The sequence below is a fragment of the Lissotriton helveticus genome, chromosome 12 (genome assembly GCF_964261635.1).
Source record: "Lissotriton helveticus chromosome 12, aLisHel1.1, whole genome shotgun sequence".
NCBI lineage: Eukaryota > Metazoa > Chordata > Amphibia > Caudata > Salamandridae > Lissotriton > Lissotriton helveticus.
In genome coordinates, this window is record NC_136073.1 from 12,021,031 (window position 1) to 12,037,218 (window position 16,188).

Genomic DNA, 16,188 nt, shown 5'->3' on the forward strand with positions numbered 1-16,188 from the left:
TTTTTGCTTTTTTCCAAACTCTGTGAAACTGAATCATAGTGCTCCCGGCCCCAGCAAGACATACATTCCTCAGAGGAGTCCAAGGGTCCCCTCCTAAAGAGGACACTTTGTATCTTGAGGTTAAAGGTCCTGTTGACAACATTAGATGTTTTCAAACAGTTAAGCATAACCCAGGATGTAAAATACAAGATGGTCAAGGGCACCTACAAACAAGCAACGGTGTTTTGGGATTCATTATTGACACTGACCGAGGAGATGCCACAGGGACACACAGGCAACAGGCCAGCAATGCATGGGGGGATGGTTCGAAGCCTGAGTGGACTGTACCACCAGCAGAGTGCTGGAGCGATGCACAAGGCAGGTCAAAGGGGAGCCGCTTGGAAATTACCAATACTACAAGGTGGTGCAGATGCCAAGTGTTGCTCGGATATGAATTTGCCTTAAATAAATGAGGACAAGAGGCATTTGCAAAACAGGAACAAGTTGGTTTAATTAAATGATGTGGCAAGGAGAGCCTGGACAGAACGCGTCTGCTCAAAATATCTGGATGTAGAAAGTTTTGGCAGTCTATTTATACAGTTCATGAGTTACAGTAACATGCTCTACATTCCTAAGGAAAATCTTAGTCGCAAACCAATCACATGTGTGCATCTGATAAGGACACAGATGGCTCTCGACCGCGGGAGAGCTAATCTGGGCCAGTCCGCAAGTGTCTAGATATTTGGTATGGGGAGCGCGTGATCATTACGAGAGGTATGCATGCCGTGTCCGGATTGGCTTAGTGTTCATGTGCGAAAGTGCCTCTTTTGCATGGTTAGCCCCCACTTTTTGCCTAGTTTTGATGTGGTTTCAATTTTAGGGCACAGGGTCCCTGCCAACAAGGTCCCCTGTGCCAGTGCTTCTTCCCTAAACATATCCACAATTGGTACTTTTGGTCCCTGTAAGTCCCTAGTAAGTGGTACCCTAGGAGCTAAGTAGGGTCCCCTGGGACCATCCTCACTGGGACCATGGCTCTGCCCTTGCAGCGGGCATACCCCGGTGAGGTAAAAAACAACAAAGTTGACATGGCACCCTGTCTAGGTGCCAAGCCAGCCAGCCCTGCCCGAAGGTATAGGTAAGCCACCCCTCTAGCAGGCCTTACAGCCCTGAGGCTGGGTGCACTATACCACAGGTGAAGGCATATCTGCATGAGCAGATATGACCCTACAATATGAGGGTCCATTACTTAATGTTGTATATACCAGTGAAGACAGAGTACATGGGCTGGAAACTCAACAACTTGAGATCCACAACATGATGGCTTCACTAAACACAGGAGTGTTTGGTATCAAACTACTCCTCTCTAAATCCTTATTTATGCCAGTGTGAGATTTATTGTGCCATGTACTTAGTGGGCACATCAGAGGTGCCCCACGAAAACCCATAAACCCTAGTGTGGTCTCTGACTGGTTGCAGTCAGCCAGCCAGCCACCAACAGACATATTTCTGGACTCCTGGGTAGAGAGCCCCTGCTCTCTGGGACCTGAAACAATGCACATCCTGGGCAGAGGTGTCGCAACTTCTCCCCAAGGATGAGACAGAACTCGAAGGGGAAGCTTCAAAGGCCTGCTGCCTTTGTAACGCGACCCCCAGCCTCTGCTGCTAGCAGCAGATGGAAGCCCCCGGTTTACACCCCCACTTTCAGTGGGAAAACCTGAAAGAATAGGTGGTGTGCCTACCACTGCCAACTCCACCCCTATGGTGGGTGAGGAGAGGTAAAGCACCTCTTTCAGTCCCCGTCAACTGAAGATGGGGGAGGGGGGGATTCCAATCAGGGCTATGACTATGCCACTTCTCACAGGAAGATAGCATAATAGAGGGAGTAGTCACCCCAGGTAAGGTGCCCATTACTGCTTTTCCCCTAAAACGCCCTTGGATTTAGTATTTAGGTGGCTCCACCAGACCTAGAAACTAGATCAGCGATGACCTAAGACTCTAGAAGACATCCCTGGAGAGAAGACTGTAGACGATGACTGCCTTGGCAACAGCCCTATCGGCCTGTCTCCAGCTTCGACAAACTTTCGACCTGCCTTGCAGCCAGCGACCTCTGAAAACGCTGGGAGGATGCTGCCTTCAACAAAGACTCCAGTCTCCTGTGGACAGTAGACCTGTCCAGAAGAAATCTACTCCAAGGACAGCAGATCCAGGCGGATCCGCGTCTCGTGCCCACTTTGCACCCAACACAAACGGCTGAGTCTTGAGTGGCCACCTGCCCAGTGAAATCTCCCCAGTGATCCTGACCTCAAGGCCAGCATTGGCTGACCGCTCCTGACCTCCACGACTATGCCTGCAGCCTGAATCCAGAGGCTTTCCCTGACTCTTACCAGTAAAAAAAAAAAAGACTCAGATGTCAAAAGGCACCCAAAGCCCCTGGGCTTTGGTAAGCTGAATAGACTGTGCCCTCTCTCTATTTACCTCTGCTGTTGGTCTCCCTCTTGCAACCTCTGGTGCAAAGCCTGCAGCCTGTTCGTCAAAAAAATAACTCCATTGAAAAGCATTGGGCTCCCATTGCAGACTTTGCACCAGGCCACTCGCTGTTGGAGTATGTTTGGTGCTCCTTTGTGGCGCCCCTGTGCTTGTGCCAACCCCAAAGCCTGGGCCCTGCAACCATCTACTTACCTGCAAACAGTGTGGCTCCAAGCACCCCAGTCTCCATTGAAACGCATTAGGCAAAAACTCCTATTTTGACCTCTGCACCCGGGCGCCCCTGTGCCTCTGGTGGTGCAGTTTTGGAACTCACCGGACCCTTGCAGACCTCTGGTCCCCAAGACTGGAACTGTAATACTTACCTGTTAACCACAATATTGTTTTCCACATAGGATAACATTGAACTGTTCAGAAAATATTTTGTCGACTTTTGAAAGTGAAAAGTATTTTTATTCAAACACGCACTTACCTTACTGCGATGATCTTGGTCTTAAAACAAAGTAGAAACAAAGCTTATTTTTCAAAAATTGGTGTTAAACACCTTTTTGAGTCATGTGTCCATTATTGGTCAATGTTGTACAATAAAGGTCTTCCACTCCTATGTGTTAGCCCTAAGGCTGCTCGCCCACACTACCACCAATAGAGCCCTTTGGGTTTACATTGTGCCCTGAATACATTTGTGGAACCCCTGAACTCTCAGCATAGTATACCCACCTAGTGACCTACCATATACGGGAGTCGGCTTTCTACAGTACTTATCTACATGTAGTATCTAGATTTGTGGTATTTCTGGAGAACGTTAGCCTTTGGCCACAGGTTTTATTGGGACCAATTACTTCGGACTGGTATGTGGAGCAACTTACTATCTGTAGATTAGATCAGGGTTTTCCCTGGGTGCATGCTTGCCTGTAATTTATGGGGGGACCCCCCCCCCCCCCCCCTGTGAACTGTTACTCGATAAACGTGGTAATGGGTCACAGGATCTGCCAGACCACGTATCTCTGACTCGGGGTTGATGGGAAGGTCACCGTGGGAGAATCAGACAGCAATGATGTGAGTTCACTGGAACTCACAAGAATAATATGGCAGCCACTGGTATAATTTTTATTGACATTATCAACTTTGTGCATACAGTGGTCATCTTGCAAATTGACATTGTTTTTACTGGTGTTGTCAACATGTTTGCTTTGGTCTGAATGTAAATCGTCATTGTTCTTTTTGGCAACAATATTATCACATAGCACAGATTAGGACATACACAAGTATCATTATTGCCGATGTCGGCGCTGCTGTGTGGGTACAAGTTATGGTAGACATTGCACAGACGGGCCCCGTCATGGTTGTGTAGGCAATGGCATACATTCACATTGCATTTACTGATGTTGTCGGGCCTGCACAGATCATGACATTCATTTGACATAATATTCACCCATCCCAACATTCCCCCTCCAGTTGAGTCACCAATTACTCTATCTTCCTCCTATGTCATGACAGTTATTTGAAAGTGTGTATGTATGTAGTATTGGTTACTTTTTTGCTAGCTAAAGGCATACTACCTAATTTGAGGACTTTTTTACAGCACAAACCCCCCGCTTGTAAAAACCCACATAACAGAAGTACAGCAAGGAGCAAAGGCATCCCTGATGACAGTAACTTGAACACCTATAAGGGAATACACACAAAAAATGATACTGTTGGATGGCACGGGCTAATGCCCCATTGTTCATATTATTTCTGGGGATAAAAGTACAACAGGAAGCCCCAATCTTAGCGCATACTCCACTCTTCATCGCAGTCAAGTCCAACAAGTACCAATGTTGCATCACCATAAGATGGAAGGCTCACAGTTTTTCCTTGATAGCGTTTCGGTAGATCTCAGGGTTATCCATCATCTATTCCCATTTGGTTATTTGTAACAAGCAAGCATAGGATTTACCCTGTATAGTGAAGAAGGGTATTGACACTGCAGCTCTTACGTGAGTTTCTTTGAAAAGTCTGAATTCTTCTGGAATGTGGTAGGACTAAGCCCAGCCAAAATAATCAGCAGTTCTCCTTCGAGCCCGATGTAAATGAGTTGTTTTCTTCTGTAACAGATGTTGAGACAACTCGGACAGATCTTCTCCAGGGGTTAACAGGTTTGGGGTGTATGGTCACATGGGTGCAGAGGCACTGCCATCTTGTGACAAGTTGGGTGTAGGCGAGGTCACCGCATAACCAGTAGACATCCATCAGCGGGAAGGTGCCCCATTGCAGGTTTCGTACGGGCAGTATCGTGCCACAATTCTCATTGCTGCCCAATAGTATGGTTCCTTTGCCTCTGAAGCAAAGAGTACAACATAAGTCTACACACAATTAGGGGTTTGATCTTTGTGTAGGGATTCTGTAGAGGTAGCCCTGATAACAGTCTATTCAGTTTGTGAATTACTTTTATGCAACAATAATTAGCCTTGTGGTTTTTTCGGAGACAGTAGTGGCACTCTATGATAGTTTAAGGCGGCCCTCCGTTTGTCTCGCTGTTGCAAGCATTTCATTGGATTCACCTGGGGTCCCGCGGCCGAGTTCTTTCACAATCAGGCTGCACCTGTACGTTCATGGTCACCCAGACCTCTTTGGGAGTGCTCTCGTCCATTTTTTGGTTGCTCCAGCAGGACCATGGGGTGGGGGGGATGTAAGAGGTAGCCTGTCCACTGTAGATCCAGGGATTTCTCCCATGAGGCTGGCAGGGACAATTCCCTTAGGCAGTGTCAAGAGGGTCGGACCTGTTGCCTTCCCTGCCGCTGTCATTTGTCTCTGATCTGAATCGGGTAGCAAGGAGGGGCTCCCAGTGCAGGAATCGCACCCCTTGGCCATGTGCTTATTTGCCTGGGCTGCCTCTTCCTTCGAAGAGGCGTCAGGGTGGTGGTGGAGGCTGAACCAGGGAGCACCAAGCCAGCCTGTCCCCTAGACTCAGGGGATGCAATGGTCTCATGCGTGCATTCCCTTATTGATTTGGCAGTTTCTACCAAGCGATGGTGTGCGCAACAGGTCCAGTGTAGGTCTAGTTTGTACAAGTTTAGGACGTTTCCCATATAACCCCGGACTACTCTCTCGCTCGAGGAGGGCTAGGTGGTCTGGGTTTGTCCTGATTAATATTTGTACGGAGTGGGTGGATGCTATTGGTCTGTGCTCCAGGAGGAAAACTTCAGGGAAGGAGCAGGCTATACTTTGATCCTCTGTGTACAGGATAGACATCCTCAGTTTGGACAATAGATCCTGTCCTAGTATATTGGGCTGGGACGATAGATAGAACATTAACTGTTCTCTGATCTTAAATCCTCCTACTTCCATTTTGAAGGGTTCTGTGAGAGGAACGTTAGCCACAAATTCTGATATCCCCTGTATCTTAGTGGTGGTCTTCGATCGATATAGGCGTGGCTCCTTTCCGTAGGCATGTCCCAGCCGCCCCTTTATCAGCTAAGAAGAGATAGTGTTTTACTCATGAGCACTGTGATCACAGGCTCTCCTCAAAGCTGCCCGGGGATGCCACGGGTTGAGCACATTCTTAACTGGCTGGGTGGTTTTTTGTGAGCGCTCCCCATCTGTCCCCTGCTTTGGCAGGCCCCATTTTATCAGGCATTAGGCTTTCGCCTTTGCTGTCAGACTAAGAGAAGCTGGAGCCTTCCTCCTTACTGCTGCTAGCTTGGTGGATGTGTATGGTGCACGTTGGTGCCAACCCTTGGTTGGCTCAAATTCTTAATAGGTTCATTTGCATATCTCTTTCTTGGCCCTTAAGTCGGATTTGAATGGAAGTGTTGGTGAGGTCTGTGATGTAGTTATCTAATGCCCCCCCTCTCAAACCGGGGGAATGAATGTGTGTGTCCTGGTATAGGCGTGTTAAGGCAGTGTCTCTTATCTCCAAGCCTGGTTGGGGAACTTCCCTTTCATGTGGTGTAGTAGAGTCGCTATGACAGAGTGGGAAACTAGTTTTAAGGGTTTGCAAAGTTTTGATTATCTCGAGATTTTCTTTAAATGAGTTACCAATTCTACTCTTATTTGGAGGAACTGTGTACACGGGGGTGACCCTAAAACAAAATGTACTGGTTACAAGCTCAAAAACAACCCGATGCCTCAACAAAAACATGGTTAACGTTAAAATAGAGAGAATAATGCAATGAAGCAATAACAACCTATGACAAAGTGAATTGTTAGTTCAGGGCAGTGAGGATTGATTTGCAGCAGAAAACGAATCCTCATGAACTTCTGATTAGGAAAAGCGGGTAGTATCAGCTAAAAGAATAGACTTCTTAACGAAACATAACATTTAAACATGCTGCATGATTTTGAAAAATTCATCAGCACCACAATATTAATAAATGTGAAAAAGAGAAAAGATCTAAGAGACTAAAAAAAAATTTGACAATTTTATTTTGTCCAACAAACTAAGCCCTTTCCTAGTACCTATATCCTGTGGAGAGGGTATGTTCGGCGCAGTACACAGCTAGGTGAGCCTGATAGTGTGTCACTATAGGCTCAGTGGACAAAAATAACAACAATTTATTCGAAAAAAGGGAAATCCTGAAACTGCCACCTACGACCACAAACAAGCTATGCCTGATTCACCTGGGTCTGAAATGTTTTCCCCAACTTATTACGCCCAGGGGTTGTGCATATCACTGCCTAATGCTCAGCAATTCAAGCTGAGAGAGAAAAAAGGGCACACCTCTCACTTCTTTCAGGTGCCATTAGTGTTGGAACCAACAGCACTTAAACTTTTGTAACAAAAAAATCAAGTTTGAGATGCTGGCACTATTTCATACTAAGAGCCAATGCGAACCAACTTGCCACCAAGCCAAATGGTCCAAGCTATACCTTGCTAACACCCTGTAGCGAGACGAACCCTGTTCCAAGCCCAAAATCAGTCTATCCCTTGCTAACATCTGGGGACGAGACGTACCGTGTGCTCTACACCCAAGATTAGGTAGCTACCTTTGCTTTCTTCTAGCGTGCTGACTAGGGGAAAAACAAAAGTGGTCTACGCACTTGTTCTAGTTTGCCATAGACCACAGGTTGGGACTATGAATCAGATGTAGTCTCTTACCCTATGACGGCTGTCTCCAGACAGACCGCCGCTTCATGGATTCAGCAGAACTTCTAATCAATTATGCTATCTGTTCATCGATCTTTTTCGTGCAGATTAATCCGTTCGGGTTGAGGTTCTTTCTTATACAACAGTCGGGCTCGATAAACCAATCTCTCTTATCTGGCTCGCCAAAATTTTGCTCGGATATGAATTTACCGTAAACAAATAAAAAGACAAGAGACGTTTGGCATAACAGGAACAATTTGGTTTAATTAAAAGCTGCGACAGGGAGAGCCTGGTCAAAATTAGTCTGCTCAAAATCTTTTGGCAGCCAATTTATACAGTTCATGAGGTACAATAAAATGTTCTCTACATTCCTAAAGAGCATCTTAGTTGTAAATCAATCACATGTGGGCATCTGATAAGGACACAGATGGCTCTTGACCTCGGGAAGAGCTAATGTGGGCCAGTGTGCATGTGTCCAGATGTCTAGTGTGAGGAGTGCATGATACTATGTGTGGTGAGCATGGCGTGTCCTGATTGGCTGAGTGGCTACAAGTGGTATCTAGCTTTGTGGTATTTCTAGAGAGCACAAGCCTTAGTTCAAACTGGTTTTATTGAGGCCAATTACCTCAGACTTGCAACTATCTTTAGAATCGATCAGGGTGCATGTTTGCCTGTAATATATGGGAGACCCAACCTGTGACTTGTTACTCGATAAGCGTGTGCATGGGTCATAGGACTTGCCAGACCACGTATCTGACTCGGGGTTGATAGGGAGTTCACCGTGGGAGAATCAGACAGCAATGATACAAGTTCATTGCAACTCCTAAGAATAATATGGCAGCCACTGGTATCATTTTTGACATTATAAACATTGTGCATACAGTTGTCATCTTGCACATCAACATTGTTTTTACTGGTGTTGAAGTTATGTTTGCTTTGAACGTATATTGACTTTGTACTTATTGACAACAATATCATCTTACAACATAGATTATGACATACATTTGTATTCTTGCTAATGTCGGCGCTGCTGTGCGGGCACAAGTTATGGTATACATTGACGACGTCAGTGTTGCGGTTGTGTGGACACAGACTGTGGCATACATTCACATTGCATTCCCTGATATGGTCTTCGTCTGGCCTGCATATATCATGAGATTCATTGACTTCGTAGTCACCCATTGCATCAGAAGGCTTCCATGGCAGAGTCACCACAGTCCCAAATACACTTCTGGGGGTTGGTCTCTCGGCAGCAGGTCCCCATCGCCGGTGTGGGGTACAGAGCATTCAACTATGTTCCTTAGTATCGGTCTAATGAGTAGGTTTCTTTGGCAACCCACAATCTAGCGAAGATTACACCAGGCCCAGGCTCCCTGCCAAGGACCTGGGCTCCCTGGGGAGGCGCTGGCCATGGGTATTAGCACGGAGAAAAACTCTACAGCTCCACACTCTGGATACAGCGAGTAGTCCACACGTGTCCTAGTCCAGTAAGTGAAATGATCTGCCAGGCAACAAGAAGAGCAGTTGGCAGAAGCCCGGCCGCTGTCTGTGTGAGTTTTTCCAAGGGCCAGCTAACCAACAGGGGTCCAGTTTCCATCCACAGAGGGGAGTCTGGGAAAGCAGGGTCTCCAGGAATATCTGCCTCTGGCTTCTCTGACAGGTAGCGAGTCCCCTACAAAACACACCACAGGGAGAGCAGAAAAACGATGGTGGGAATAGAATTGTCTTCGGTACAAAAACGTGATCTTCCTTCTTACAAACACCACTTACACTTCCGAAGAAATATTCATAGATATTTAAGGGCAACCCTGAAAGCATATGCGGCAGCAGAGAAAGTGAATCCAATCATCAAACTTACACCAATATTTGTGAAGGATTGAACCAGCAATGATTGCCCGCAACATTTTTATTAGAAAAGATATATATTTGAAGGCGCTCCAGTCAACCCTCAACCACCCTGGACGTACAAAGACACTGGTGGATCAGGAGACAGTTCCCTGGGTACACCTCAAGAGCTATGGATCACCTGCTAGCAACTCAAGGGGGAGCTGTGGGGGATCCCCATAAAGGACCATGGTTGGAGGAGACACAAATGGCCTCAACTCTCAGGCAAGCAGTCACATGGAGGCGCCAGTTAGCAGTCCCTGTGGATCCCTGGGTATCAAGGGATCCACTCAAACTGGGGCCAGAAAGTAAAAACAAAGGGCAAGGGTCAATAGGCACAAGATGGGAGCACACAATGCTGGGAACGGTCTACCTTACGTCTTCCCATGAAATAGACACTCTAGAGACGTAACCTTAGGACTTTTTTCTTCGCACCACTGCTACTCAACAGTAAAGTGCCAACGAACCTGTAGGCAAATTGTGAAAATAACCTCAAGTAAATGAAGGACGCCTGCAGGTTCTCCGCGGGGTTTCTATAGTTAAGACAGTAGGAGCACTTCCAGCAGGTGTGCTGGAAGCCTCGAGGGAGTGACTACTCGCACTCAGGCCTGCTAGCACGCCTCTATGCAGGTTCTGCGCACAAGGGTGGGCGGTGCGAGAAGCTCACTCTGCTGGACAATCTGGAAGCTTCATGAACTTTTCCCCAACAATGCCTGACAGAGGAAGATACTGGCTTAGATATACATTCTTGAGAGGAATAGGTCATTTAGTTCAGCATAGGAGAAATCCGTTGGACGCTGTAAAGCATGGGCGGAGAGCCACAGCCAACTATGAGACTGCCACTACATCGTACTTAAATCTTTCCAGTGGTCCCAGTAGCATGCAAACCGCTCATCTGGTCAGTTCCAATTAAAATACATAAGAAAACATGGTTTGTAGCTCTCTTCATCCCACCAAATGCCCCAGAGATTCCCTTCCCATAAACTACACACATAACATTTAGCTCAAGGTAAGAAGGCAGTGTAAGCCGAGATGTAAATGTGTACTAAAGCCACACCGTTAAGTTGGAATTTCAATATCTAAGTAGAGTAAAAGTAACTTCTTGAACTGGGCAAGGGAACAAGTGAGCCAATCACTGAGGCGGTGAGGGCAAAAATTACACACTTTTGCCCAGCACCTTGTTTGTCATCATACCTCGTAGATGTTGGGGTGCCACATCTTGGTGATGAAGCGGAATCCTGGGGGAGAATAGGGATAGTCCATAGGGAACTTCAGACGAGCCTGCAAACAAAAAACACGTTAGATTGAGGGTGGGGGGATACGTATCATTGTGTAAAGTGCAGCTCATCTCCCAGAGTTCCAAGTAATTCATCCCATACTGGCTAGCCTCTAATCCTATCTCCACATCACACACACAGAAGTAAGCAATCCATCAAAACCCCAAGGCAGAAGGTATGCTGGAGGAATAAAGAGTGACAGTGTTCCTTTTTCGTACATACATACACACACACATACTTCATGAGATTCCCAGATTGTGCATATGGGAGCGTGTGCCCTTCGGTGCTATCCACCAACAAGAGGGCGCCCTGAGCAGTGCCCCCGGCGGTGAACCCATAGATAAAGGGGTGATGCACAATACCAGTGGCACCCAGCTGTCTCTGCCCAGAGCCCTGCAGAGACCCAGGCTAGAGCCAACGCAAGGTCTGCCGAATCTTCTAGAAAACCAGGACCATGGAAGAGGGGACAATTCAACAAGACTTTCCAACCAGTGCTGCCGAATGGCATTTTTAATCCTTGCGATTAAAAATTCTGTGACCATTTTACCAGATGTCTCTCCAGAATGCTGGATCACAGTTTACGTTCACTCATGTTCTTCGCCGTGTGACCGCTTCGCCCTAGACGACAGCTAGAAAGGCTTCAGAGACTTCCACCCGAAACATGTTCTCCTCCAACATAAATGGGCATCTTGCTAAAGGGAATCCAACCTTCAACTTGTCGTTTGTACTTGCCACTAATAATCCTCATCATCGGGATCCTCAAGGTCTACTCGTGTAATACTCAAACTCATTATTACTGAACTCTTGCTACACTACAAGAAATCTCTTCTGGGTACTACTGTGTAGAAGAGGAGACACATGTACACACGTGTACCTCACTGCCATGGGTAATTCTCATCACCAAACTCGATTACGCTGGGAAAGTTCCCAAGAAGATTCCTTTTACTATCGCAATGCAAAGTATGTGCTACCAAACAGGCCCTAGTTGCCAAAATATCTAGATATAAAGATTATCCCAAACTCATTCTACTATCAACCAGCGCTGGCAACCCTCAACCAGCGCTGGCAACCCTCAACCAGCGCTGGCAACCCTCAACAAGCTTTTGGTAAAAAAAATTAAAAAAGCATAGATCTGTGGATTAGTCACCAGGATTTAAGGGAAGTACTTTGTCTGAGGATGCACTCTGGATGAAGACTAAATTGCATCACTCGGAGAAATTAGGCAACAGTCAAGTGGACATGACCCACTGTGAAATACTGTTTGCTGCAGTGGGTGGAAGAAAATGTGAATGACACTACATAAGACCAACTGGGTAGGAGGGCTAATCTAGAGAGCAGGTGCTGGACGGGCCCGGACCGGGGCCAGATGACAGGCGCGACATTCTCCCTAGGATGTTTCCCCCTCCGCGCAGGTACAACCCGAAACCTATCCAGACAGTACTAATTAGAAGGCCCTCCTCAGACGATTACACATTAGACACGGTGTACTCCCAGTTAGAACACCCCAGTTATCCAGTTTTATAGCATTGGCTGGCATATTTACAATAGAGAGCTGAATTGGAGGGCGATAGCCTTACCGAAGGTACGGCCAATTGACTACCATGCATGGACTCAAGTTTAGCCTCACCTACCGTTCTAGAAAAAGGAGATCCTGCTCGACAATACCGGATGAGATATGTATTCAGAGGTTCCTGTACTCAAGGGCAATATGTATAAGTAATGGATGTAAAGCTACACTCGCTATAGATACTACTGTACTGTTTTTTTGTGAAAACGCCAAAAATGATTTATATAAAAAAAAAAAAACATAAAACCAACTGGATGAAGAGGACTGACTGAAATCCCGTATATGCAGGGTACTGGAAGTATGAGATTGTGCAGCGGTGGCATTTTGTACATAAGTATGAATTTTCTATCTTCTGTAGATTGAACATTAAAAAAATGTTGCTAGCTCAAATAAATCAAAAGTTACTAAAAAGCAGCAACAAGTGCTGTGCAGTGGAAGGCTCTTCGCTTAGGTTGACTAGTCATTTTTCAGTTGGTTATTTATGTATTTGGGTGTTAAACTGGTACTAATGGGGTGAAACCTTTGTTTTACTTACGTAAACAGTGTACGGGCAGTCAAGAATATAAATAAATGTACTGCATTATTCAAATTTTCTTGCCACATAATAGTCAACTGTATCGCATAATTCCAGTAGCCCTGCCCGTTAGTAAGCATATTATACATCCATACATTTGTAGTAAAACGAAAGAAAAGGTCTAGGCCAACACCTGAACTGGAAAAATAAGGACAATAATAAGCTGCAAATTCTGCATAGTATACCTCCACAGAGACAGAATACCCCTAAAGAGGGTACAGATTGACCGAGGGGCTTGCCCCTGCAAATCGGTGAAGATTGGGGCAGTAGTCCGACAACCTCTGGGTAAATGTAAAATCAGTATTTGTAAAGCAAAGCGCGAACTACTCACCCTTCCAGGTGTCACTTGAATGAACCCGTGGTTCACTTTCTGTGCAGGTGAACCCCTCCCCCCCCCTTGTTGCTTGAAAACAGACACAGGCAGTTGGTGGGAGTGGTGGGTACAGATGGGGGTTAGGGCAAACAGCAGCAAGCCAGCCCTGGAGACAGATGGCTTCGTCTCCGTCGTTGCTGCAGGTGAAGGTAAAACACTGGGTTTCTCAGAGTGAGTCCGTTGGGCCTCGGGCACAAACCTGTGCTGAGCAGGTGAGGCGACAGATTTGCATTACGCCCCCTCCCCGGCTCCCTCCCAGAAGACACTGAGCCCATTGTGGCAGCCAGGGAAACTGGGGCTGCACCACCTGAAGTTGCCTCAGCGTTCAAAGAACGAGTTTCCACCTCCAATGACAAGCTGCTCATCGTCATGCATTAAGAACATTCAACACAAACGAGAGGCAACAAAACAAAGTGTACACAAACAATGTGTACAAAAAAAACAATGAAGATAAGGCTAGTGGGTCCTTTTGTTTGCATCTGTCTTTTAATCGTGTTTTTTGCAGAAAGCCCAAGGGCAGCCAACGAGTTTCACCTCAACAAAAAGGCTTCCTCAGGGCAACTTTACGTAGAAAGCTCATTCTAAGTTAAACTGGGTAAACAATGTCGCAAGGAGCAACCAATTTTCAGTGTACTTTTTAGGACAAGTTTGTTTACACCAAATCTTTTAAAAAAACAGAAATCCTATGATACAATTTGAAATAAAACGTAAAAAATTCGTGGAATCAAATCACCTGAGCCGTATTCGGCAGGTTCATACAGCTGGTCACATTCTCAGTGTCCAACACAAACTTGTTCCTAAAAAGTACACAACGAAAATTGGTTGTTCCAACAGGTCAGGCCCTGCCCTCATTCTTCCGGTTAGAAGAGAGGTTAATGTACAGCTCTTTCAGAGCAAAATATTGCGACAGTATCAAGTCCCTCTGCACTCCAGTAACCATGCATCAATGTACTAAGATTGTCCGTCTGCCTTCGAACTAGTAGAATTATATGCCGCTTTTCGACCAGGTGTAGGTTATGGAAAGAATGCATACATTCATACAGTCGCTTCATATCAGGCTCTCGAGCCTCAGTGTCCCCATGAACAAGAAACCGATGACCCTACCTCTCCCCGCACATTAATCGGATGACCTTGCCTCTCCCCTCCCACACATGAATCCGATGACCTTACCTCTCCACAACCACACGTGAAGGGGATGACCCTACCTCTCCCCGCACATGAAGCTGATCACTGTACCTCTCCCTCAGATGACCCTACCTCTCCTCGCAAATAATGCTGATGACCCTACCTCTCCCCAACCACACATGAAGCAGATGACCCTACCTCTCCCAAACATGAAGCTGATCACTGTACCTCTCCCTCAGATGACCCTACCTCTCCTCGCAAATAATGCTGATGACCCTACCTCTCCCCAACCACACATGAAGCAGATGACCCTACCTCTCCCAAACATGAAGCTGATGACCCTACCTCTCCTCTCCCAAACATGAAGCTGGTGACCCTACCTCTCCCCTCCAACAACTGAAGGCGATGACCCTATCTCTCCCCGCACATTAACCTGGTGACCCTACCTCTCCTCGCATTTGAAGCAGATCTTACCTCACTTCCCACACATAAAGGTGGTGACTACCTATGTCAAACCTCCCACACAAGAAGGAGAGGACCACTTCTCCTTGCACATGAAGCCGGTGAACCTACCTCTCCCAAGCCATCCAGGCAGATGGGGCTGACATGCTATTTGCACGCGAGCTGCACACGCTAAAATGAATTATCAACCGCAACTGACAGACGACGAATCAAAAGGTATGACTGAAATGTGCCTCCCTACTTATCCTCTAAAGCACCAGCCATTATCGATGCACAGAGACGGGTCAGGTAAATTTTTTAACACAAATAAAGAACATTGGCACCATCCTGCTCTGACAGTGAACAACATCATCATTTGGTGACAGTTACAACGGCAATGTCACCTCAACAACCCCACAAAACTACTGGATCGATGGACAGCGACTCTTGTTTGTCCTGTCACTGGAATCATGGTCAGTCATTTGTGCTGCGTGGAAAAGGAACTTGATGTTAATTGTCACTTGGTATAGCGCGCAACTCGCTCCCGGAAGATAATCTCGGTGCTGTGCTGATCAGGCACGAGTGGCACTGTTTAAAACAACCATGTTTTTTAACATCTTTCTAAAACTCATGTTGCTGGGGAAAGTACGGATATGATGGGGGAGCCGTATACGAGAATGATCTACCACCAGATCTGGGTGTACGAATGCATGGGGTCTGCAGGAGAGCTTTGTTGGAAGACAAATAATAACTGTTTTGAGCACAGTAGAGCGGGTTGGGTCTGGTATAAAGCATTGTACGTTAGGCAGCAGAGCGTAAAAATAACCTGCTTTCTAATAGGCAAACAATGTAGTTTTATGGTCTTGTCAAGGCAGCACATGTGCGGTCTCTTTCGAGATTTGCTGTATCTACAATGTGGTCTTCAAGCACATCCCACCTTTTCCATTTGTTCCTCCTACTGCCCTTTGTAAATTCCAGCTTTTGATTGGTGAATATGCTTAATTAGTCTGGCTGTTGGTGTTTCTGACCCTCCCAGGAAACTGCCCGTTACAAGCAGCCTTACTCTTTATTTACGTTCCTTCGTGCGCACTTTTTTTTTGGTTTTCCTTGGCTTATGTATCAGCACGGTACCCGCTTCACGAACGCTGTGCTTCATGTTTCGAACGGTATTTGCATTTTCCAACCAGTAGAGTGTGTTTGCTTATCTTGCATTTGTCCATTCACAGACTACAGAGAGCTCAGAATGCGGCTGCCCGTACTTTGCCTTGCCTAAAACCTGCCACATCTCCCCGATTCTTAGACGCTTGCACTGGTTGCCTATAAAACAACGCATCCAATTTAAAACTATGTATTACTCATAGAATCTTGTATGGCTCCGGTCCACGAATTCTGCAGGGACTTTGTACCCTCTATGTC

At 46.3% G+C, this 16,188-nt stretch overlaps 1 protein-coding gene across 1 annotated transcript in view; it reads right to left on the bottom strand.

Annotated features, from left to right (window-relative positions):
* CDC34 (cell division cycle 34, ubiquitin conjugating enzyme) overlaps nt 1-16,188 on the bottom strand; it is a 46,285-nt gene that overhangs the window by 16,669 nt on the left and 13,428 nt on the right. The window contains exon 2 of the mRNA XM_078670793.1: nt 10,610-10,696. Coding sequence (XP_078526919.1) covers nt 10,610-10,696 — 87 coding nt within the window. The remainder of the gene's footprint in view (nt 1-10,609; nt 10,697-16,188) is intronic.